The sequence below is a fragment of the Schistocerca piceifrons genome, chromosome 2 (genome assembly GCF_021461385.2).
Source record: "Schistocerca piceifrons isolate TAMUIC-IGC-003096 chromosome 2, iqSchPice1.1, whole genome shotgun sequence".
In the NCBI taxonomy this organism is placed as follows: Eukaryota; Metazoa; Arthropoda; class Insecta; order Orthoptera; family Acrididae; genus Schistocerca; species Schistocerca piceifrons.
In genome coordinates this window covers 119,109,415-119,137,073 of record NC_060139.1, presented here as the reverse complement: position 1 = coordinate 119,137,073, position 27,659 = coordinate 119,109,415, and the positions used below count along the sequence as shown (strand labels likewise).

The window sequence follows — 27,659 nt, the reverse complement described above, 5'->3', positions numbered from 1 at the left end:
ACAGCCCACTGCATTAGCATCTAAGATATTAAATGTGGCACAGAAGACTTTCTCTCAAACTGAGAAAGGAGTGTTGGCTGTCATATACAACATCTGGAAGTTTCATGAGCACCTCTACAGTACTAAGTTTCACCTGATCTCCAATCACAAGCCCCTTATTTTGCTGTTGGACCCCTATTTGAAACTTATGAATAAAATGATGCAGCAAGTGCAACAGTGAGTGTTGTTCCTAAGTAACTATATCTATGAGATCCATTACTGCCCCACCACACAGTATTCAAATATTGGTGCACCTTCCCACTTGCCATGTGGCCCACATGCCAAATTTGATTGGCATGAAGCACTGTGTTTTGCCTTAGATGCAAATCAGTGACACACCCAGCATGAATTTTTATTACAGTGCATGAAGCAGCAGCAGAAATTGGCTGTGATCCACTCTTCTGCAGGGTTTAGTCTGCTGTACAGGAGGGTTGGCCAGAGCACTTTCCTAAAACACTAACCCGGCATAGCCATCTATTTTTCCTTACAGCACAGGCTTAAAGTTACTGAGAAGATCATTTTGTTAGCTATGGATAATTTGGAATGCCCGTTGGTAGTTCCTCCCATACTCCATCCCTGCATACTGAAGCTGCTCCACAATGCACATCAGGGAACGTGCAAAATGTAGGGAATAGTGTGGTATGGTGTGTATTGGCCTGGGGTTGATGTGGCCACTGAATGCTCCATCCAGAACTGCTAAGCCTATGCCCACAACCAATCTGACCCAGCAGAGTGTTTCAAAGCTTGACCATGCTCTGACCACCCTACATTTCCCATCTGCTCAATCAGTTGCATGTTGATTTTGACAGTCCATCTCATGGAACAATGTGGTTGCTAGTTGATGGTGCCCTCTCTAACATTCCACATGTTGCAACGATGACTACAACTACCATATCAGTTATTATACACACACTAACCATTATATTTGCAATCAAGGGGAGGGGGGTCCTTCTACCTTGGTTTCTGATAACAGCCCTCAGTTCATGGCATCTGCTTTTGAGTATTTTGTCAGCACAGTGGCACTGAGCAACCAACCACCACCACTTTCCATCCCACATGCATTTTGGAAGCCAAGTGGATAGTGAGGACATTCAAGATGCAGATGTACAAAATAATGACAGAAACTTCTGGAAAAGCACTTACCAGCTTCTCTGCCTTCGATCTGTCCACCCCCATAAATGGATGTAGCCTGGCCAAAATTTTACACAGGTCCAAATCCCACAACTTGTCTGAACTGCTGCACCCAACTCAGTGACACCTCCCCCCACCCCCCTTGCACAACCATATTACCACCTGAGATCCCAAGTCTGGGCTCATACTTTCAGCTAGAGCCCTGGAAGGGCCTAGGGCATCATCTTCATCAAGAAGGGGTGGCAAATGTTTGATGTTGTGGCTGGTGAGGAGCAGCTGGTCCAACATCAATGTGATGCACTGGTCCCTTGGCCTTCCAATGCCTCGGTAACTGCTCCAGGACAAGCAAGCCCAACAGCCTGCCTCTTAACACTAGAAACTCTGTCCTCTGTTATGCATTAAACAGAAGTCGCCAATGACTGGCAATGTAAGTTGATGGAGATGGAACTACTTCCTCTCCATAGATTATTTACAGATCCCAACCCCACAACCAGAGGCCCCTCCCTTCACCATTGATGGAGATTGAGCATTTTTTGCCTGTGGAGGCCATACCATTGGTCTCATCTCTGCCACACCTGAAATCTGCTCCCCTGCAGGCTGGCTGTAGCTGTGCCCTGGACCAAGTCAATTGGTAGGGATTCCCACACATGATGTCACCATCTATGCCAGCCAATCACTGGGGGAGCCTTTGGCAGGAATTCCTGCATCTCTCTCTCTCTTTGTCTCTCCCCTTTTTTGGTACATGGAAGTGGTATCTTTGCCCACCAACCAGTACACTGTATTCAGTTGACACTCACATGTCAACAGCAGCATTTGGGATGGTGCAAAGAGTACAGGAACTGTACTGACAAGAAGTTGGGGTCACATGCTCCTCTCAGATGAGAGCAGATACAGCCTGAGCAGTGATTTTGGATGTACCCTTATATGGCGAGAGTTGGGAACATGTCAAACATGATCATTTTGGTGGTCCACATTGTTATGGCAAGGGGATGCAAAACACTGAATGGATGTACTGACCTCCAAATCTTTGAACAAGGTACACTTGCCAGTCAACATTATTGTGACACTATACTCCTTCCTTGTGTGTGTCTTTTGAGGTGTGCATTTGGCCCTGACTTCATTTTTATGGATGGCAATGCATGACAGAATTGAGGAGTGCAGTGGAGGAGCTCTTGGAAGGAGAGGATTTTCAGCAAATGGACTGGCCTGCCCATTCCCCCAACTTAAATCTAATCAAGCACTTGTGATATGAGTTGGGGAAATATATTGCAGCATGTTCACATGCACCAATAACCATCCAGTTGTCCACCACTCTGGTGGAGGGCCAGATGCTCTACCACAAGAGCTTAATACTGAAGCCAGCATGGAAACACACTGCAGAGCATGCACAGCCATCTGTGGTGATCACACACCCTACTGAACATCATGTCTCATCTTTTTAATGTCCAAGGAACTATTACAAATCTCAGTGATTTCAGTGTATTATCATCTTTGAATAATAGCATTATTCCTGTATATTTCATTGTATATTTCTTTTACTTACCTTCTCTACTACAATGTAGTAGCATGTATGATCCAAGTTTCGTGTTGTTGTTGTTGTTGTTGTTATTGTTGTTGTGATCTTCAGTCCAGAGACTGGTTTAATGCAGCTCTCCATGCTACTCTACCCTGTGCAAGCTTCTTCATCTCTCAGTACCTACTGCAACCTACATCCTTCTGAATCTGTTTAGTTTAGTGTATTCATCTCTCGGTCTCCCTCTATGGTTTTTATCCTCCACACTGCTCTCGAATACGAAATTGGTGATCCCTTGATGCCTCAGAACATGTCCTACCAACCGATACCTTCTTCTAGTCAAGTTGTGCCACAAACTTCTCTTCTCCCCAATCCCATTCAATACCTCCTCATTAGTTATATGATCTACCCATCTAATCTTCAGCATTCTTCTGTAGCACCATATTTTGAAAGCTTCTATTCTCTTTTTGTCTAAACTATTTATTGTCCATGTTTCACTTCCATACATGGCTACACTCCATACAAATACTCCCAGAAAAGACTTACTGACACTTAAATCTATACTCAATGTTAACAAATTTCTCTTCTTCAGAAACACTTTCCTTGCCATTGCCAGTCTACATTTTATGTCCTCTGTACTTCGATCATCATCAGTCATTTTGCTCCCCAAATAGCAAAACTCCTTTACTACTTTAAGTGTCTCATTTCCTAATCTAATACCCTCATCATCATCCGATTTAATTCAACTACATTCCATTATCCTCGTTTTGCTTTTGTTGATGCTCATCTTATATCCTTCTTTCAAGACACTATCCATTCCGTTCAGCTGCTCTTCCAGGTCCTTTGCTGTCTCTGACAGAATTACAATGTCATCGGCGAACCTCAAAGTTCTAATTTCTTCTCCATGGATTTTAATTCCTACTCCGAATTTTTCTTTCGTTTCCTTTACTGCTTGCTCAATATACAGATTGAACAACATCGGGGAGAGGCTACAACCCTGTCTCACTCCCTTCTCAACCACTGCTTCCCTTTCATGTGACTCAACTCTTACAACTGCCATCTGGTTTCTGTAAAAATTGTAAATAGCCTTTCGCTCCCTGTATTTTACCCCTGCCACCTTCAGAATTTGAAACAGTGTATTCCAGTCAACATTGTCAAAAAAAAAGCTTTATCTAAGTCTACAAATGCTAGAAATGTAGGTTTGTCTTTCCTTAATCTATTTTCTAAGATAAGTTGTAGGGTCAGTATTGCCTCACGTGTTCCAACATTTCTATGGAATCCAAACTGATCTTCCTCGAAGTTGGCTTCTACCAGTTTTTCCATTTGTCTGGAAGAATTTGTGTTAGTATTTTGCAGCCATGGCTTATTATACTGATAGTTTGCTAATTTTGACTTCTGTCAACCCCTGCTTTCTTTGGGATTGGAATTATTATATTCTTCTTGAAGTCTGAGGGCATTTCAGCTGTCTCATACATCTTGCTCACCAGATGGTAGAGATTTGTCAGGACTGGCTCTCCCAAGGCTATCAGTAGTTCTAATGGAATGCTGTCTACTGTCGGGGCCTTGTTTCGACTCAGGTCTTTCAGTGCTCTGTCAAACTCTTCACGCAGTATCATATCTCCCATTTCATCTTCATCTACATCCTCTTCCATTTCCATAACATTGTCCTCAAGAACATCATCCTTGTATAGACCCTCTATGTACTTCTTCCACCTTTCTGCTTTCCCTTCTTTGCTCAGAACTGGGTTTCCATCTGAGCTCTTGATATTCATGCAAGTGGTTCGATTTTCTCCAAAGGTCTCTTTAATTTTCCTGTAAGCAGTATCTATCTTACCCCTAGTGATATACACTTCTACATCCTTACATTTGTCATCTAGCCATCCCTGCTTAGCCATTTTACACTTCCTGTCGATCTCATTTTTGAGACGTTTTTATTCCTTTTTGCCTGCTTCATTTACTGCATTTTTGTATTTTCTCCTTTCATCAATTAAGTACAGTATCTCTTCTGTTACCCAAGGATTTCTACTAGCCCTTGTTTTTTTACCTACTTGATCCTCTGCTGCCTTCACTATTTCATCTCTCAAAGCTACCCATTCTTCTTCTACTGTATTTTTTTTCCCCCCATTCTTCTCAATCGTTCCCTAATGCTCTCTCTGAAACTCTACAACCTCTGGTTCTGTCAGTTTATCCAGGTTCCATATCCTTAAATTCCCAACTTTTGGCAGTTTTTTTAGTTTTATTCTACAGTTCATAACCAATAGATTGAGGTCAGAGTCCACATCTGCCCTTGGAAATGTCTTACAATTTAAAACCTAGTTCCTAAATCTCTGTCTTACCATTATATCATCTATCTGAAACCTGTCAGTATCTCCAGGCTTCTTCCATGTATACAACCTTCTTTTACGATTCTTGAACCGAGTGTCAGCTATGATTATGTTATGCTCCGTGCAAAACTCTACCAGGCGGTTTCATCTTTCATTCCTCGCCCCCATTCCATATTCACCTATTATGTTTCCTTCTCTTCCTTTTCCTACTAGCAAAAATTCCAGTCACCCATGACTATTAAATTTTCATCTCCCTTCACTCTCTGTATAATATCTTTTATCTCGTCATACATTTCATCAATCTCTTCGTCATCTGTGGAGCTAGTCGGCATATAAACTTGTACTAGTGTGGTAGGCGTGGGCTTTGTATCTATCTTGGTCACAATAATGCGTTCACTATGCTGTTTGTAGTAGCTTACCCACATTCGTATTTTTTTATTCATTGCTAAACCAACTCCTGCATTATGCCTATTTGGTTTTGTATTTATAACCTTGTATTCAACTGACCAGAAGTCTTGTTCCTCCTGCCACCAAACTTCACTAATTCCCACTATGTCTAACTTTAACCTTTTTAAATTTTCTAACCTACCTGCCCGATTAAGGGATCTGACATTCCACGCTCCGACCCGTAGAACGCCAGTTTTCTTTCTCCTGATAACAACGTCTTTCTGAGTAGTCCCCGCCTGGAGATCCGAATGGGGAACTATTTTACCTCCAGAATATTTTACCCAAGAGGACGTCATCATCATTTAACCATACAGTAAAGCTGCATGCCCTCAGGAAAAATTACGGCTGTAGTTTCCCCTTGCTGTCAGCCATTTGCAGTACCAGCACAGCTAGGCCGTTTTGGATAGTGTTACAAGGCCAGATCAGTCAATCATCCAGACTGTTGCCCTGCAACTACTGGAAAGGCTGCTGCCCCTCTTCAGAAACCACATGTTTGTCTGGCCTCCCAACAGATACCCCTCCGTTGTGGTTGCACCAACGGTACGGCTATCTCTATCGTTGAGGCATGCAAGCCTCTCCACCAATGGCTAAGTCCATGGATCATGGGGAGGGGGGACTAAGTTTCATAGAGCTACTTTATTGGGTCACTGTCAAATAACCAAGTTTCATAGAGCTACATTATTTGACAGTGACCCATCATGGGAAAATTACTTTTGTACCTAAGTTTTACACATTTGTGAATGTAAAAATGAAACTGATTGTTCATAATGTAAATAATTTTTAATTTATTGGTCTCCTGCATGTATAAAATAATAAAGGCTTAGCATTAGAATCCACACTACTGTAGGAAGCTAAAATGCCCATGTCTTATTAGCCAATTTTTCATAATCAATAGTAACTCTTAAAAATATGCATTTTACAAAATTTAACTTAGGACAGCTTCGTGTTTCACAAAAGAATTTATTTAAAATATATTTTTCATTTTCTGTTGATCATGTTTATTTATAACAATTTTTCTTCACTGTAAATTACAAGAAATCATAATTACAACAATACTGTAAAAAGCATGCACTGCCAATAATAAGGGTGAGCCCAAATGACATGCACAAATCACTTAACATTTTGTTGTTTTGTGCATGATGTCATTGGAGCATAGTGCTTCACATGTACTGGGGTGCATAACAGAGTTGTGTTGTTATGTTGTTCAGTTAATCTTTGCAATGTTGTTGTGCTGTTTGATTAAAGTTTTGTCTTAAAAAGCCTGGGTGTAACTTTAAAATTTTAAAAAGAGAAAAGGCACAGATACAATATACCATGCTGTCCCCTAAAGACATCTGACTGCAGAAAGTCTAAATTACGAAGTGGCACCAAAAAGAGCCATTTAGTATAATGACAACAATCATGTGTACATTATATTTTATACATGATGATTACACCCGTGACTTGTGAGCAAAAATTTTTAATCTGCCATTGACAAAAATGCTTAAGCCAGAAGCAGTGACACATGTAAAATACCAAGAAGTGCTCCCAGTTTAAGTGGTAATATGAGTGCAGCTGATGCAGTTGTTCCAAATATAGCAGACAAGTTGCAGGCAAAGAATACAATGAGAAGTGCCCTTAAGCATCTGGCTAATGTGACTCCCACCAAAAATGAAATATGGACTAGATAATAGCTACAGATCAGTGTGAGTTTGACAATAAACCAATCAGTGAACAGGCACAGAAGAATCCACAGACTAATGGCCATGTGTGTGTGTGTGGGGGGGGGGGGGGGGGTGCATGCATGCATGCATGCACAAACCTGAGCTATAGTGAGAACTGCCTACAACGTAAAGTGAGCAGCATCAGCAAAAATGTCAAAAGAAGCAAGTGCAGGAGAAAGTAACTAAAATATTAGGCAAGCTGTTTGCAAGAACGAAGATGAACTGCTTGTTGAGTGGAAATGAATGAACAATATGGTAAAGAGAAGACTTTTCCCAAGTGGTTATACCTTGTTCTGCATCAAGGAAGTGTTATTTGTTTTTTTTTAAGAAATCAAATTGGTTTCCCAATTCCAGAACTGTCCACACCAAAAAGATGGACATTACATTCTTTCAGATGCTTTCCTGGTGTGTTTACAAATGTTTTGCAGCTAATGAAAGTCCTGTCATCTGTTGCTCTTGGTGCAGCTCTCCCTGATTCTCTACCCTCGTGCAAGCCTCTTCATCTCTGAGTAACTACTGCAACCTACATCCTTCTGAATCTGCTTAGTATATTGAATTCTTGGCCTCCATCTACAATTTTTACCCTTCAGGCTTACTTCCAATACTAAATTGGGGATCTCTTGATGCCTCAGAATGTGTCCTACCAACTAATCCCCTCTTCTAGTCAAGTTGTGCCACAAATTCCTCTTTTCCCCGATTCTGTTCAGTACCTCCTCATTAATTACATGATCTACCCATCTAATCTTGGGCATTCTTCTGTAGCACCACATTTCAAAAGCTTCTATTCTCCTCTTGTGTAAACTGTTTATCGTCCATGTTTCACTTCCATACATGGCTGCACTCTATACAAATACTTTAGAAAATATTTCCTGACACTTAAATCTATACTCGATGTTAACAAATTTCTCTTCTTCAGAAATGTTTTCCTTGCCATTGTCAGTCTACGTTTTATATCCTGTCTACTTAGACCATCATCAGCTATGTTGCTGCGCTAATAGCAAAACCATGCTACTATTTTAAGTGTCTCATTGCCTAATCTAATTCCCTCAGCATCACCTGATTTAATTCGACTACATACCATAATAATTGTTTTGCTTTTGTTTATGTTCATCTTATATCCTCCTTTCAAGACACTGTCCACTCCATTCAACTGTTCTTCCAAGTCCCTTGCTGTCTCTGACAGCATTACAATGTCATTGGCAAACCTCTTCTCTATGCATTTTAATTCCTACTCCAAATTTTTCTTTTGTTTCTTTTACTGCTTGCTCAATATACAGATTGAATAACATCATGGACAGGCTACAACCCTGTCTCACTCCCTTCTCAACCACTGCTTCTCTTTCGTGCCCCTCGACTCTTATAACTGCCATCTGGTTTCTGTACAAATTTTAAATAGCCTTTCACTCCCTGTATTTTATCCCTGCCACCTTCAGAATTTGAAAAAGAGCTTTCCAGTCAACATTGTCAAAATCTTTCACTAAATCTACAAATGCTATAAATGTAGGTTTGCCTTTCCTTAATCTATTTTCTAAGATAAGTCGTAGGGTCAGTATTGCCTCGCATTTTCCTACATTTCTACAGAATCCAAACTGATCTTCCCTGAGCTCGGCTTCTATCAGTTTTTCCATTCATCTGTAAAGAATTCATGTTAGTATTTTGCAACCGTGAGTTACTAAACTGATAGTTCAGTAATTTTCACACCTGTCAGCACCTACTTTCTCTGGAATTGGATTTTTATTATGACGGTATTTCGCATGTATCATACATCTTGCTCACCAGATACAAGAGTTTTGTCATGGCTGGCTTGCCCAAGGCTATCAGTAGTTCTAATGGAATGTTGTCTACTCCTGCCGGGGCCTTGCTTCAACTTAGGTCTTTCAGTGCTCTATCAAATTCTTGACTTCCCATCTCATCTTCATCTATGTCTTCTTCCATTCCCCTAACATTGCTCTCAAGTACATCACCCATGTATAGACCCTCTACATACTGCTTCCACTGTTCTGCTTTCCTTTCTTTGCTTAGGACTGGTTTTCCATCTGAGGTCTTGATATTCATACAGGTGGTTCTCTTTTCTCCAAAGGTCTCTTTTAATTTTCCTGTAGGCGGCATCTATCTTACCCCTTGTGATATATGCTTCTACGTCCTTACATTTGTCCTCTAGCCATTCCCACTTAGCCATTTTGCACTTCCTGTTGATCTCATTTGTGAGATGTTTGTATTCCTTTTCACCTGTTTCATTTACTGAATTTTTATACTTTCTCCTTTCATCATTTAAATTCAATATCTCTTGTGTTACCCAAGGATTTCTACTAACCCTCGTCTTTTTACCAACTTGATCCTCAGCTGCCTTCACTATTTCGTCTCTCAAAGTTACCCATTCTTCTTCTACTGTATTCCTTTCCATTGTTCTTGTCAATTGTTCCCTAATGCTCCCTCTGAATCTCTCTACAACCTCTGGTTCTTTCAGTTTATCCAGGTCTCATCTACTTAATTTCCCACCTTTTTGCAGTTTCTTCAGTTTTAATCTATAGTTCATAACCAATAAATTGTGGTCAGGGTCCACATCTGCCCATGGAAATGTCTTACAATTTGAAACCTGGTTCCTAAATCTCTGTCTATAATCAATTTGAAACCTTCTAGTGTCCCCTGGTCTCTTCCATATATACAAGCTACTTTCATGATTCTTAAACCAAGTGTTAGTGATGATTAAGTTATGCTTTGCACAAAATTCTACCAGGTGGCTTCCTCTTTCATGCCTTAGCCCCAGTCCATATTCACCTACTACTTTGCCTTCTCTTCCATTTCCTACTATCGAATTCCAGTCCCCCCATAATTATTAAAGTTTTGTCTCCCTTAACTATCTGAATAATTTCATTTATCTCATCATACATTTCTTCAATCTCTTCATCATCTGCAGAGCTAGTTGACATACAAACTTGCACTATTGTGGTAGGCATGGGCTTTGTGTCTACCTCTGCTACAATAATGCGTTCACTATGCTGCTATTCAGTGGTAGTTTGCCCAACATGAGTGAAGCACTGGAAATTATAGATCGTGAAAGAGAGTATATATGGTGAAAGAGAGCTGCAGGACATCAACTTACAGTTTATGCATGCACCAGAAGAATCTGCTGTGAAAGAGGGATTTGACTGCATTGCAGAAGGATTCCACTACCTAGCTGGCTAAATCACATATCGTGCAATGAACTGTGATGATACACTGGGAACACCATTTAGTGATATTTTAAGTCCTCCTGTTACATAGGAGGAATATTTTGGTTGGGCTGAAGTCCTATCTAGTGGTGGGCTAACATTTCTGACAGACAACTGGTTATATAAAGTAACTCAGTTTGACCTTATTTTTAGTGAATTTGATAGTTCGAAGAGTATTTTGAAGAAAAAAAAACATGAAAACAGTCTACACTGCAGTCTAAGAAAAATCTGCTGAATTTTCCCAGAAGTTATAAAGCTGTACATCAGAAATAGACTTCTCATCACTAATTCAAAGCAATTTTCAAGAGAGACTGAACTATGCTGTTACTACAAGTTATAGGAGAAATGTCAATAACTACTGATCTGTTTCACTGTTAACATCTTTTTCCAAAATTTTTGAGAAGGTGATGTATTCTAGAATAGTATCTCACTGAGTAATAATAACATACTTAGCAAATCACAGACTGGATTTCAGAGGAGTTTCTCTATTGAGAATACCATTTACATGTACACTCACTAAATTTTACAAGCATTAAATAACAAAATGGCATTTTCTGTGACCTATTTAAGACATTTGACTGTGTGATTCACAATACTCTCCTAGATAAACTGAAGTTTTGCCAACCAATGGATAAACTGTGTCTAACCAAAAAATGGAGAAAGTTGTAACCAGTAATTTAACCAATGTATTCCAGGAACATTATTCCGACTGGGGAGAAATCATGCAAGGGGTTCCCCAAAGTTCAATCTTAGGTCTGCTATTTTTCTTCATATGTGTAAATGTTCTTCCATCTAATATGCAACAAGTAGAATTAGTCCTCTCTACGAAAGGCACTAGCACTGTAATCAACTCAAGCATACATACAACAACAGAAGAAATGGGAAACAAGGTTCTTAAAAGTATCACTGATTGGTTTTCTGCAAATGGTGTCACCCTCAATTTAAAAAACAGACAACATACTTAGTTCTGCACATCTAGGGATATTACATCAAAGATAAATGTAACACATGGCGAGAAGATCATAAATAGGGTGAAAACTTCAAAATTCTTAGATGTCTATACCACTGAGAAGGAAAAAGAACATTTTGGAACTCCTAGAACAGTTTAGTTTAGTCACATTTGCACTTACCAATACTGCAAGTCTTGAAGAGAGACAAAACAGTAATCTGACATATTTTGAATATTTTTGTTCAGTAATTCGGTGTATACATGGACAAGTGAAGAAAGAAGCTTTTTCCAGGTGAAAATACACTTTTTCTCAGGTGGTGGAAATACACTTTCTCCTGGGTGAAAATACACTATGCTCTGGGTGAAAGTACATTTTTTCATGTTAAGTGACTATACTTTCCCTCTGAGCTGTGAAACTTACCAATCCTTCGAATGATGAATGTTTTATACACCGATATAGAACTTTCCAAAACCTTAGAAAACGAAACCTAGCAAAAAAAGCAATTTGTTGTGGAGAGATATTTGATGTGTGGAAACATGTATACTACATATTTTCATATCATGAAAGTATAAAAACAAATTCCACCAAATACAGCTCGGCAGCTTCAAAAGCACTGAAGTCAAGATTGTGCTGAATGATGTGTTTTTGTCAGCCAGTCACAGCTCATGTCGAGTGATCTCACCAGCCAGTTACAGCTGATATTCAGAGCATAAGAAATGCGATGTAATCATACAATAGCAGCATCACTGTTCATGAACACACAAATAAGAAAAATTAATTATTGAAATTCATATACAGTTGCTGTTGTTATTAACAGAATCACTTCAAAAGATGCAGTAGTGAACATTAGAGTTGTTTGGCACTTTCTTTGGAGAAGATGAGACAATTCACTGGAAAACTAAGCAGAAAAGAGGCAAACTGATATTGCCTTGATTGCAACATATTTCCCTGCATGCCAGAACACTTCGAATTTTCCATAAAACAGCCAATTACAAGTGAAATTGCTCAATAACTCACCTAACACTTTTTCTTGAATGATAATTACAATTTCTGCAATCATTACTGCATAATTTGTAAACTATGAAAGAACTTAAATAAATATGAAAAACTAACCTTGAAGATTGGTCTTTTTTAGCATGTGTTATTCATTAATACATACCAAACACAAATTTTCCAGTAAAATTTTAAGTAAAGGCATAAATGGCTGATCTGTGCTGAAATTTTTCCAAGTGGTTGGTCTTCGAAGTGTTAAGTTTTGAATGAAAGTCAAAAGCTCCATGACTTAAAACATTCATCACACATTATTACACACAACACAATTTATCTAGCATAACAAGAAATTTACTTTGAAAGTAATGCTTCTCAAACCACAATTTGCAATATTTTCCCATGACCTGTTAGAAATGTAAAGGGTGGGTGTGTATTGGAATACAGCTGACAAATGGCAGGGCACGGCAGCACAGTGAAGGAAATACTTCACGACACAGTGTGTGCACATACTGGGAGGCAGTTTCCATTGTTGTACACACTCCATGGGAGCACGTGGCCTGTATGCCACCCGTCAGCTGCATGGCACTCATGCAAGAAACTGTAGTCCAGAAGCAGCAGGATGATGCAGGCACTTTGCTATCCTGTCCTGCCCAACCCTGCCCTGCTCCCCAACTTGCACTGTTGTATTTACACCCATGAGCCACAAAAACCTGCATTGCTCTGCCCTGCCGTACCCTCCATTGGCTGTGTACTAATATGCACCAGGCCAAATAGTTGTGATGTCATGCCCATCGAAAGCAGTTTGTTGTTACAAAGTATTGCATAGTCTTTGTCCTAAGCCCTTTGAGACATTATGCTGTCAGCAGACATTTGTGTGTGCACTGTGTTTTGTTGTTGTAAATGATGCATTTTCTTTCCAATTAAAATGTTATTTTGGTGTTAGTCTCTCATTTATGTTTTTTCTGCAGGACTACTCTGCAGTACTGTTAAAATATTATGTGGTGCTCATCCATGATCATCTTGTAGACATCTGTTTAAGGAGTTGAGAATTCTGACTAATGTCTCACAATGTATTTATTCCCACATAAAGTTTGCTGTAAATAATCCACTGCAGTTGAAAACGAACAATGATATACATAATTACAATACCAGAAGGAAAAATGGCATTCATTACTCCACATTAAGGTTGTCTCTAGCACAAAATGGGTGCACAATGCTGTAAATAAAATTTTTGAAAACTTACCCAGTGATATAAAATGTCTACAGAAGAGCAAATTTGATAACAAACTGAAAAAGTTTCTCCTTGACAACTCCTCCTGTTCTGCTGAATAATTTCTGTTATTATGATGGGTAAAAGGTGGTGGGTAGGAATTACGAAGTCACTTCTATACTTTAAAAAGTCTTATTAATGTTCAGCATGTAGCCATATTTACAAATTAATTTGCAACATGAATGTAATATTACTCATTCCACATCATTACAATTTACCATGCAAATGATCCATGGAACATGAAACTAACTAACATGCAGTTCTGGAATATGATGTTGAAAATGCAAAAGGTGAAAATCCTGTGAGTGGCACTCTTCATCCACTACTAACATCTGAACATGTAAATCAACTATTTAAATCATTTTATGAAAACTTATTGCAGTTATAAGTAGTTATTTGTGTTGCTGCATTGACTGTTGCACCAGCCACTGCCTCACTTTGCTCCCTTAGTAACATGATTGTGCCTGCCAGCTATAGTCAATTTCAATTCAGCTCCTTTTAATGACTTTGGTCAATAACCAATATTAGACCAAAGAGTTTGCTGTCATGGAGGGAGTTACTAGAATTGTGAGTTAGATGCAGTTTTTGTCAGTGAATTGCAATACTGATTACTAATGAAAAGTTATGTAAGTGAGAAGTGCGAAAACCATAAACAAATCAAGAATGTCAGAAAAGAGTTTTAATTATGTAAAGGTTATTTCTAATGTCACAAGAATGTAACATGTTCCAAAAGAGCCATCTCATTACTAACTGCAGTGAAAAAGAATGATTTACTAGCTTGATCAACAATGTTGGACACCCTCAATTCATCGAGTTAAGTAGAATTAATACCATTAATATATTGTTAACTACTCAAAAAAATATTTTATTATTACTTGTAATAAACTTATTAACATTCTGGAGTACAATACAATGTGTGAACTGAAAGTTTATCTTAGATCATATATGTGAGCAGGAACATTACACAACTATTATATGAAAGCTTGCTTACATGTTTCAGGAACTAAGTAATATAGGAATATACTACAAGCTCCTTCATGTCACTCCTGTAGGGCAGTGAAGATAAGGTTGTACTAACTACAGTGCTCACAGAAGTAGTTAAGTTGTTGTTATTCCTGCAATTCATGCATATTTGGAACAGAAAGAAACCTTTATTCGTTGTCAACTGGGTGTGCATGCTGCCATGCATGTTTCACTGGTTTGCAGAGTACAGATATAGAAGCAGTTGTAAATGGAGAGGAAAAGATGTATGAAGCTGAGGGTGGAGTATAAGAGAGAGAGGAGATAAGGTGATGGGGAGTTGGAGTGGGAAGAGAGAAAGATTGAGAATAGAATTTGAGGTCAGGAAATAAATTGCATGGAACATGCTATATACAGAAACAAGAAATATTCTACAGAATGAATATTGCAGGAGCGTCACTGCATAGACAACCAGCCATAACAACTTACAGACTTACATACTAGTTCTAAAAAGAAGTGAAATCTGAACAATACTTAGCAACTTATTCTGTATAACATTATCATGATCATACTGTCTGAGTTAAAAATTAAGAATATTATAGCCATTATTTCATTAATTGAAGGTTCAGTATAGTATAGTGTAAAGTCTAAATGATGTGAATTGTGTAACATATAGGAAAATGTAAGTTACTGCGGATGATCAAGAAAAACAAATCCATAAAGTTTGGATGCAGCATTAATAGTGTCCTGCTCAAAACAGTCATGTCATTGAAGCATCTTGGCATAACATCGGAAAGTGATATGAAATGGAACAAGCACATGAGAACTGTGGTAGGGAAGGCGAATGGTTGGCTCCGATTTATAGGCAGAATTTTGGGATAGTGTGGTTCATGCGTAAACCAGACTGTATATAGGACACTAGTGTGACCTATTCTTGAGTACTGCTGGAATGTTTGGGATCCATAGCATATCAGATTAAAGGAAAATATTGAAGAACTTCAGAGGCGGGCTGCTAGACTTGTTACCAACAGGTTCAAACAACACACAAATGTTACAGAGATGCTTCAGGAACTCAAATGGGAATCCCTGGAGGGAAGACAAATGTTCTTTTCTAAGAACACATTTGAGAAAATTTAGAGAATTGGTATTCGAAGCTGACTGCAGAATGATTTTACTCCCACCAACATACATTTTGCATAAAGGCCATGAAGATAAGATAGGAGAAATTAGGGCTCATACAGAGGCATATCGAGAGTCATCTTTCTTTCCCTCTACTTGCACATGGAACTGGAAAGGAAATGTCAGAGTACCATCCATCATGCACCGTACGGTGGCTTGCAGAGAATGTATGTAGATGTAGATGTATAATAATGTATTTTGAACAGACTAACAAATCAGCATTACTTGATGCATGCATTGTGTCATGCAAGACAACAAAATCTTTATACTTCATACTATCTCTGACAATCATTGACCATAATGCTCACTAGAGAATAAAAATAAATACAGGAATTTACATACCAGTTGCTGCTGCAGCTTCAGTGCCTTCCTCATTCACTTCTATGAAAGCTTTGTGTAAGACCTTGCTAACAACAAGGCCTGGTTTTGAGTCATTGATACCAGTAAAATCTGCATTATTTCCATCAAACATAGTCTTCATACCCAGCTGTAAGTTCAGAACAACAGCATTAAGGCTAGGAAGTTCTAGCTTTCAATAAGTTTTTTTATTTATTTTTTAATATAATGGTGGGCACAAAAAATAAATCAATACTATTGTGCTAGGAATTCTGATATCCCTTTCCACAATATATTTCATACTACAAATTAATTAATTTGTTTGAAGACTAAGCAAAAATATTGGGTACTATGGCGTGGAAGAACATATTCTCATTGCAGTAACCAATTACAAGAACTTCACACGTCTTTTAGATATTGGGCAATGGCTGTTACACAAAAAGAAATATTACATAAACAGCAATTACATAAATTGCAGTAGTTATTGATATTATTGCCAATGTGAGATTCCTAGGAAGGACTTAGTGATTATTTTAAAATAACAGAATTTAAGTAGAAACACGCTGTCAATATTCAAATACAGTATTTTGCTTGAAGTTGTGGACAACCAGTACAGCTTGTAATTAAAAGTTCTCAGGTGGAGCCACCCCAAAATTTATATTAAAAAATTTTCTCAGTAATGTATTACAGAATTTAAATTACCAAAACACATTTTGCATATCTCCTACATAAATTTAATAAATGGTAGTCAGTTTTTTAGAATCCCTGATAAGTGACATCAAGCAATGTTTTTCGAACATGTAGTAGCTAGCCTTAAGGGTACAACTCAAAATGTGCTTAGCTCTATGTAACAGAGGTTTGGGGGCCTGAGTACTGCTCTTATGAGTGTCCCGAAGGCACTGATGTTTCAGCCTCAGTGTGTCCTACCAACCTCCACACAATTTTCATATTCCACTGGTTACATCAAAAGTGAATGAAACTTCACTATAGAATCCCTCTCTCTGTATATCTCTACCATACTTAGTTGCATCATTAATGGACATTTACTGTTATAGTTTTAGACTGTCTCTCTCTCTCTCTCTCTCTCTCTCTCTCTCTCTCTCTCTCTCTTCCATTGGCTTTTCTATTCACCTTTGGAATAAGTTTGCAAATGTCTTGCCTGAGTGCACTATAGTACATAACATAAGTATCCCCACCTAGTGAGAGTTTCATGAATGATCAGAGGAAAAAGCATGTGAAATATACCCCATACGGGAAATATGTCCCATTACTTTAGTTTACTTGCTTGCTGACTGCAGGTAATGAGCAAGTTTCTTTTTGTGGGTGTGTCATGCACAGGTTTAGTGAGTTTGATGTTCTTGCAAATAACAGCAGCATACCACAAGTTCAAAAACAACACAATATGAATTCAGTGTGCAATTTACCAGGTAAAATTTTGGAGCATGCGGTTAGGATGAAAGCAAAGGAACTCGGTGCACCCAGACCCAATGTAAACATGAATCCATAACAAAAACTGTGTAAATCCATACAAGAGTATACAAGTATTTTTAACAGGGTAATGACAACACAGCTGAGTGGTTGTGTGTGCTTTATCACTTAAAATGCATATTTTTGTAATATTTAAATATAAATACAACAAATAGAGTGTGTAAATTACCATGGCAGTTGTCCAGGTTGCTCATGTCCGCCAAATGCAGCACAAAATCCATGACATGAAAATGTCACTGTTTTGTCAAGTGAACTCATAAACACTGTGGTTTGAGCACACCAAACACTAAACACTTGGAGTTTAGAAATGCATATAGCAAAAACATTAAGCATGCAGCAAAGCTAACATATAATGCATTAGCGATCTCTCCAAAATGTGGTTTTTAGTGTGATTTGTTGTGGTAAACTGTTGGGAAATGCGATACTGGAGGATAAATAAGCCACCTACGGATTTTATCTCGAAGTTAGTTTCAGATGTTATTTAGTAGTTGACTGTGAAACAGAAAGAAGAAACAGTATGTAAATGTTTGGCTAGAGTGTGATATTACCCCTCCCTCCCATCCTGAGATCTAGGTTGTGGTGACAGACTGATCTGTAGCATAATCCGAGGTCTAGGTTAGTTCCAATCAATAACTGTTGCAGCCTTCGCTAGTATGGAAATCACATGCCACGCCTGTGGAAAACACATTTAATCTGCTACATATATAAAAGTGACTGAAAGCAAAACATAAAACAAAGACATTCTGTTTATAATGCTTATTCTAAATACAGAATTATTTCGGAATAAAAGAGATGACTCAAAAGACAGAAGCACTGCATCATCGATAGGTATACATACAAAAGGTACAAGGTACTGCGTTTTTCAAGTGTGTAGGAAAAACATGCACATAAAGACAGACACACACACACACACACACACACACACACACACACACGCACACACACGCACACACACACACACACACACACACACACACACACACACACCTGTCTCGCTACATTATGCTCAGTCGACTGCCAGCTCTTACCTGGTCCACGGTGGGTGTACTGGGGTAGGCTGAGGGTATGGGATGGGGTGGGGTGAGGGATGGAGAGACATGAGAGACAGGGAGGGGGTTGAGGGGAAGCTTCTAGAAGTTCGTGGGACAGTTGGGAGCCATCTATGGGCTAGCTAGGGCAAGTTTCATGGTTGCTCCTTGATTTTTTCTGAAGTGATAATCTAAACTTTATGACTAGCCCTTGTACGTATCACATCATAGTCAGTTCCATTCTAGTGCTAAGAGTATTAGGGACCAACCAGAAATCCTTCAGAAAGGTAACTGAGGAAGTTCTTTATGTTGCCTTAATCTGGCTTGGTATGAAGTGATAAGTGTACACCTGTAATGTGTGGATGACATTAATTAGTGTTTGTGCAGTGTAGTGTTGTACTTGTGTGGTTGTAAAGAAAGGTAACACTGTTAGCATTGGCAGCATTTAGAGACTGATCTGATATGGGCCATATAATGAGGCAAGTGACGTTGATTTTAGTGTTGCTTCAGATCACATCGCACCAACAGATGAAATACATTTTGTTCTTAGGTTAATGGAGTGCTGGTTTGTGAAATTCTGGTTGATGAAGAGTTCACTTTCAAGCAATCTGAGTTACTTTAGCCACTATATGAGTTGCTTTAGCCAATATTACGGTATAAACTCTGCTGTCTTGTTAACTGAGACAAGAAAATTCCAGGAGCCCCACATGAACAAATCTGAAATAGTGAAACACATGTTGATGTAGCACACAATGTTTAATCTTAACTGTGGGTGAACACAGGGTTTAGTTGGTAAGCTTGCTAGAATGTTAACTATTACTTCCTTGGATACAATAAGATCATAATGGATGTTTATTTCATGTACAGCCATCACCATAGAGTGTTGCTGGAAGTGCTAAGCTTTTCTGTATATCAGAACATTATCATACTTAAATGAAACAGTGATGCTGTAGACTATGATAAACATTAACTAGCTTTGTTATGGAATGATGAAAAAAAAAGAAATAAAATGAACAATGTGAATCTTATTTACTTCAAGTGCTATAGAAAAACTGATTGAATGTTTGTGATGTTTGGTTTTAGGAGATTTGCACAAAGTTTCAAGAATTTATGCATTTCTGAAGTTATACCAAAGTAAAAACGTATTTGTTTGATCTTCAGAATTTACTTATGCTGAGTAAGTGTTGTGTTGTAGTGATTTTCATAAAATACAACTTTTTCAAGTGAAGATCATCAACTTAATGTAGAAAGATCTGGATGAAAAAAATAAGCCACCTGCAGATTTTATCTTGGAGTTAGTTTCAGGTGTTATTTAGTAACTGACTGTGAAACAGAAAGAAGAAACAGTATGTAAGCCCTCCACCTCACAGGAACACAGCAAAATACAGTTCACGATCAGCAAAAAAACTGTAACTGAATAGAATAAAATCATAAATCTCTTCAATGACTATTTTGCCACAGTAGGCAAAAAACTAAAAGAAAAAACAAATAAGAAAAAATACAATAACACATGGAAAACGTTTATTAATCCCCAGGGAAAAACAATGGCACTTTTCCCAGTGACAGTAGAAGAAACACTAAAGATAATAAAAAACGTAAAACAAACACAGTCATGTGGAACTGACAGAATATCAAGTATAGAAATTAAACACCATATGCAGGAACTCAAGAAACCTCTTACACAACTAATCAATTCATCATTCCTGGCAGGAACTTTTCAAAAGTGCTTAAAGACAGCACTGATAAAACCAATACATAAAAAGGGGAATGAATACAATCCGGAAAATTATAGGCCTATAGCTCTTTTATCAGTCATACCCAAAATATTTGAAGCAGCTTATGCACAGAGACTTGTTGCTTTTCTGATGACATTTGAAATAATCAACAAGAATCAGTTTGGCTTCCAGAAAGATAAATGCACCATAGATGCAGTAATAGATCTCATCAAAAATGTAATAACAAACATGGACTCTCAAAATAAATGTGTAGGAGTATTTATGGATCTAACAAAAGCATTCGACTGTGTAGACCACAAAATTTTAGTAGAAATATTAGGAGTACATGGAATAAGAGGAAATGCAGGAGACTGGATTCTCTCATGCCTGGCAAACAGGAGCCAATATACTGAAATTACAAAAACTACTGGTGAAAAAATAAGATCTAAAGCAAGAATTTTACACTTCTCCGTGCCACAAGGCTCCATTCTTGACCCAATACTCTTCATTCTACACACAAATCACATTCCAAATATGATTAAGTATGGTAGTATAGTTACCTATCCAGATGACACAACTCATCTGTTCAGGGATAAAGATACAGAAAAGCTAGAAATAAAAGCCAATGTAAAAGTAAATAATGCCATCCAAAGATTTACTGAATTAAACCTGCACAACAATTTTCCTAAAACACTTTTGCGTAAACTTTAGACTTTGAAACTTTCACAGTGAAGATATCAATGTATCCATAGATGAGTGCATAGCAGAGGACACCAAATATACATAATTATCAATGAAAATGTAAACTGGGATAAGCATTTAGAATATATAAGGGGGAAGCTCAGCACAAACCTATATGTGCTGCACAAACTCAGCTACCTATAAGATACAGGCATTATGTAAACAATATACTATGCATTAATTCATATGACATTAAGTTCCGGCATAATTTTTTGGGGAGGTACATCGAAAACAAACATTAATAAAGTATTTAAATTACAAAAAAGAGCCATAAGAATGATAGCCAAACTTAAATGGAAAGATTCATGTAAACCAGCATTTAAAGTTCTCAATATACTAACATCACTCAGTATATACCTATACGAACTCCTCTGTTGAACAAAATTCAAATATTCTGCCAATACTAGAGATAACAACACACAACAGAACCATGACACAAGAAAACGGAACCTCTTCCATAAGCTGACACACAATGTCAAAAAAAAACAAAAAAAAAAAACCACCCATCATATGCTGGACCAAGAGCCCTTGAAAAACTCCCTTCATCCTTGACAGAAATAAACAATAAAAATATTTTCAACAAATGTCTCAAAAATTTTCTAATAGAAAACTGTTATTACAGTGGTAATGAATGTATGTGCACAACAGTTCAAAACAGTTGCAATACCATTATTGTATCAAAAGAAGAATTGTACAAAATCTAATTTAATATGAAATAGCCCTATAATAATTTTGTAATAATTTATATTTTTGTTAAACAGTAGACAGTAAAAACTATGTACCTGTCAATGCAGGAAATGAAAATATACCTTGATCCATACAATGTACTTTGTCAAAGGATAAATAAATAAATAAAAATAAATAAATAAAAATAGAAATTATTTATGGTGATAGAAATTATTTACAGTGACACAGGTAATGACACTCTTGTGCATTTTAAATAATTAAAAGGTAAGCTGCATTATCTGATCATATTAAATTAGTACTGAAAGTAATAGATACCATACAAGAGACTGTGAAAATAAAATAATCATCATAATGGGAACTATTTACAGTAAATACAATGTACTGGGAAGAGAAATTCGATGAAAAGAAGAATGGTAAAAGAGTTGGTACCCAAATTTTTCAAACATTCGAATATTGCACCCAATCAGCAGTGCAACCAACTGCTGCTAGGCATGTCTTCTCGTGTCTTTCAACTGCCAGTCTCCCACAGTGAGTCACTGTGAGTGGGTCAGCATGAATGTTGCTGATTTCTTCACACAGTGTTCTATCAGATCTGAGAATTTCAAAATGGTTCACTTGAAGGCGCAAAGAGACCTGAATTCAGTTTTGTTTTAAGCTCTATAAAAATACAGCTGACTTTACTGAATGCTAAGGGAGGCTTTTGGCAAGCAAGCTAGATCATTTGAGTAGATTAAGTGAGTTAAAGATGTCTGGGAGTCAGTGGAAGATGAAAAACACTTGAGCTGACCATCATCTTCCACAACTTGATACACAAGGTGATACACAAAAATAATCAAAGTTGACTGAAATTAGTGTCAAATTCCAATTTTTTTTAGATTGCTAGATCTTCTAGTGACAGACTATATGTCGTTTCACCTGTGGCAACAGGGGTGGGTTGCAAAAGAGTGCTGTATGAAAAATAATCAAAAACAATCAATATTAGTGTCAGATCCACAGTTTTCAGGCTTGCAAGACTAATTTCTGACACTCCCAATCTTATTTATGTCACAGTTTAGTGGAAAAATTTCTGCCATATTCAAGGTTTATGTAACTAGGCAACTTTGCAGCACCCTTGATAAAAAAAGGGGGGGGGGGGGGGTAACAGTCTTGGAACTATGAACTATGAACAGTACTCAGCATAATGAATTTCCCTTTTAACTCTAAAAAATAACAGTTCCCACTGATGCATGTGCTTTATACTATGATCACTGAATTACAGGAGGAGTTTATTAAGTACTGTGGAGTTGATATCAGATCAATATGTTTCTCCCCTAGGTAACTTTACATTGCTTGCTTAAGAGTTGATTCACGCAATAACTTATTCATTCTTGCACATGGAGAGGAAACCAAACTCATTGTTGATAATCAAGTTCTGTGTTAAATTAAGATTACAATGAATCTGTAAAAGATTTTATCTGATAACCTGATACTGGAATTATACTTTTAAAAATAGGTAAACAAAGTAAAAATGTTGTAAGGACGTTCTGGCAGGATGTAAACACTTCAAATAAAGTAATTTTTTTGTACTATAGAAGGAGTTCACTCCTTTTCCTATCTTACAAAAGACTGGATGAATAAGTAACCGTACAGCTTTGGGTAATCACCTAGTAAATGAATAAAACAAGAAAGAAAAGAATGAAAGAGGCTGCTCATTGGACAACCCAAAACTATTCAGATGGTGATAGCCCTGTTGCATAACACCTGAAGGTGCCCACTTGAGAAAGGTGACATTTTTTTGTAGTTCACCAATATTAACCACGTATAACCATACATATAAAATTATCTTTTCTCCACAAATAATGTTTTTTAAATAAATGAAAAATACTATATGCAAAGATGCAATCTTTACGTAAACAAGCTCTGCATAGAAAAATAGAAATATACTAAAGGAAAAAAAATGTATATTTACTCACTTTCTTCAAACTGTCATTCAAATCTATTTTGTGTTCCATCTTGAATTTGGGTAAGTAGAGATTCACTTCAACTTTACGCATTTTGTTCAGAATATCAGGTAGATTCAAACCGACAAGCTTTGTTTCTAGTTTCTTAAGACCATTGTTCTCCTTCGGCAAGATGATCACCATGCTTAACTGGTCTCCCTAGAAAATAATAATGTTTCTTGTTGTAAATTTAATAGAAAATTTCAAAGTAATTATGTGGAACAGCTGATTTTATCATTTGTTTTGTTTTTATCTCATCAAATCTAATGGTTTCCCTGACTGTTATGTCTCTAGTAGTGGATGGGTGCATCTATAATTGAAGGAAAAAACTATATTATTCATAAGAGATTCTGCAGACTATTGGGTCACAATTTATGACAGAATATAAATATGGTTTATTATTAAATAACAAAATCTATCACCATTTAATGAGACCCCACATTACTCTGATGACGCTGTCACAAACAATGGAAAGCTTCTCTCAATTCCAATATATGGTAATTATGTAAATGAGACACTTAAAGAAGTAAAGGAGTTTTGCTATTTGGGGAGCAAAATAACTGATGATGGCCGAAGTAGAGAGGATATAAAATGTAGACTGACAATGGCAAGGAAAGCATTTCTGAAGAAGAGAAATTTGTGGACATCGAATATAGATTTAAGTGTCAGGAAGTCGTTTCTGAAAGTATTTGTATGGAGTGTAGCCATGTATGGAAGTGAAACATGGACGATAAGTAGTCTGGACAAGAAGAGAATAGAAGCTTTCGAAATGTGGTGCTACAGAAGAATGCTGACGATTAGATGGGTAGATCACGTAACTAATGAGGAGGTATTGAACAGAATTGGGGAGAAGAGGAGTTTGTGGCACAACTTGACAAGAAGAAGGGATCGGTTGGTAGGACATGTTCTGAGGCATCAGGGGATCACAAATTTAGCATTGGAGGGCAGCGTGGAGGGTAAAAATCGTAGAGGGAGACCAAGATATGAATACACTAAGCAGATTCAGAAGGATGTAGATTGCAGTAGGTACTGGGAGATGAAGAAGCTAGCACAGGATAGAGTAGCATGGAGAGCTGCATCAAACCAGTCTCAGGACTGAAGACCACAACAACAACATGTAAATGTTCTCAGGGGTCATAGAATCAGTTTATTAGGAATTCTGATCAGTTGTTCAATGTCCTAAATCCATAAAATTGGATAGTGGCAACTTCATAGTAAACTTCTACGTTAATTGATTTTTCATTTTGATTCCTCATCAAGAAACAGTGGAATTATTGGAGCAATAACCTGAATGGTGAGTCTTTCCTGTTAATGTTTAATTGCAATGCCTTTTCCAGAGACTGATGGGGCTGTGAACTGCTAGGTGTGCTTAAAAAGCATGTAACTGTTATCTGTTGCTTAATGCTTTATTACGACAGAAGTTGAAGACAATGAATTTTATGCTGTACAAGATTTTGACAAATCATCAATTTAGTTACTTATTCAATGTCAGGAACACATAAAGGAAAATACATTATCTCAATACAGTTAGAAAAATAAAGTAAAAAATAACATACAATGTACTAAAACAAGTTGTAAAACACAGAAAATTAGACAATATCAGTGGACAATAATGGGCTACAATGTGTGGATTTAAGTTTGCTCTCTAGTTGAAGATGTTGGGCTGAGTGGGGATAATGGTAGATATGCTGTTGTTTGGATTTCACTGCAATTACACACATCACAGTGGTCAGTTGAAACAAGAAGAAATTCTTACTTTATTAACTTTTTCCTGGTTCTTCTGATTCCCAAGATGATTTACTTGCTGATGATTTACTTGCTAGATCACCATGTCTTACAGCCCTTAACCATGCCACCTGGTGGCCTTTGTTGAAGCTGGATCCATCCATGGTGGTCACCCAAGTGCACAGTACATTTTTGCTCACTTGTTTTTGGTGTGTGATGATTTCACTTATGATACTTTGAAATCAATTTCTAGATTTAAGTCTGTTTCCCACAGAGCAAATGGTTTGAGTTGTGACTTGCTTTTGTATATTTCATGTCTGCTGCATACTCTCAGTAGATATCTGGCAGCCCTACACCAGTTACTATATACACTCCTGGAAATGGAAAAAAGAACACATTGACGCCGGTGTGTCAGACCCACCATACTTGCTCCGGACACTGCGAGAGGGCTGTACAAGCAATGATCACACGCACGGCACAGCGGACACACCAGGAACCGCGGTGTTGGCCATCGAATGGCGCTAGCTGCGCAGCATTTGTGCACCGCCGCCGTCAGTGTCAGCCAGTTTGCCGTGGCATACGGAGCTCCATCGCAGTCTTTAACACTGGTAGCATGCCGCGACAGCGTGGACGTGAACCGTATGTGCAGTTGACGGACTTTGAGCAAGGGCGTATAGTGGGCATGTGGGAGGCCGGGTGGACGTACCGCCGAATTGCTCAACACGTGGGGCGTGAGGTCTCCACAGTACATCGATGTTGTCGCCAGTGGTCGGCGGAAGGTGCACGTGCCCGTCGACCTGGGACCGGACCGCAGCGACGCACGGATGCACGCCAAGACCGTAGGATCCTACGCAGTGCCGTAGGGGACCGCACCGCCACTTCCCAGCAAATTAGGGACACTGTTGCTCCTGGGGTATCGGCGAGGACCATTCGCAACCGTCTCCATGAAGCTGGGCTACGGTCCCGCACACCGTTAGGCCGTCTTCTGCTCACGCCCCAACATCGTGCAGCCCGCCTCCAGTGGTGTCGCGACAGGCGTGAATGGAGGGACGAAGGAGACATGTCGTCTTCAGCGATGAGAGTCGCTTCTGCCTTGGCGCCAATGATGGTCGTATGCGTGTTTGGCGCCGTGCAGGTGAGTGCCACAATCAGGATTGCATACGACCGAGGCACACAGGGCCAACACCCGGCATCATGGTGTGGGGAGCGATCTCCTACACTGGCCGTACACCACTGGTGATTGTCGAGGGGACACTGAATAGTGCACGGTACATCCAAACCGTCATCGAACCCATCGTTCTACCATTCCTAGACCGGCAAGGGAACTTGCTGTTCCAACAGGACAATGCACGTCCGCATGTATCCCGTGCCACCCAACGTGCTCTAGAAGGTGTAAGTCAACTACCCTGGCCAGCAAGATCTCCGGATCTGTCCCCTATTGAGCATGTTTGGGACTGGATGAAGCGTCGTCTCACGCGGTCTGCACGTCCAGCACGAACGCTGGTCCAACTGAGGCGCCAGGTGGAAATGGCATGGCAAGCCGTTCCACAGGACTACATCCAGCATCTCTACGATCGTCTCCATGGGAGAATAGCAGCCTGCATTGCTGCGAAAGGTGGATATATACTGTACTAGTTCCGACATTGTGCATGCTCTGTTGCCTGTGTCTATGTGCCTGTGGTTCTGTCAGTGTGATCATGTGATGTATCTGACCCCAGGAATGTGTCAATAAAGTTTCCCCTTCCTGGGACAATGAATTCACGGTGTTCTCATTTCAATTTCCAGGAGTGTATATAGTGTCTAAGGGAATGGGTCATAGACAACCTTTCACAATGTGGAAGCTGCAGTTACTATTATGTGTACTTGATTGGCATCTGCAAAGTGACTCCAGACCATGAATATTTTGTTGGTGTATAGCATAATGACGGAGCATCTGTGTGCAGTATGGACAATGTGCATCCCATGTTAGACTGGCAAATAAACTGGAATGCAACAGACCTGGAGCCTAAACAAACCTTAACTATCTGGGAGTTACCACCATTGGATCTTTAATGGCATGTTCTTAATAATATGGTAGTAGGGCACCCTAAGTGAATGTCTTTGCAATCCGCCACTGCTAAAGAAAGGTAATGCAGAACATGAAGGGCATTACAGGCCTCTCTTCATGCTGCCAAGGTTATGAATGATAGACTAATGAATCATCTGAGTAAATACAACCTCCTGAATAAAGCGCAGTTTAGTT

General features: G+C 38.6%; 1 protein-coding gene across 2 annotated transcripts in view; it reads right to left on the bottom strand.

Annotated features, from left to right (window-relative positions):
• LOC124776371 (serpin B6-like) overlaps positions 1-27,659 on the bottom strand; it is a 280,271-nt gene that overhangs the window by 71,713 nt on the left and 180,899 nt on the right. For both annotated transcript variants that reach the window (XM_047251330.1, XM_047251331.1), the window contains exons 6-7: positions 23,666-23,851; positions 16,061-16,205 (exon numbers count right to left, since the gene is read on the bottom strand). In XM_047251330.1, coding sequence (XP_047107286.1) covers positions 16,061-16,205; positions 23,666-23,851 — 331 coding nt within the window. The remainder of the gene's footprint in view (positions 1-16,060; positions 16,206-23,665; positions 23,852-27,659) is intronic.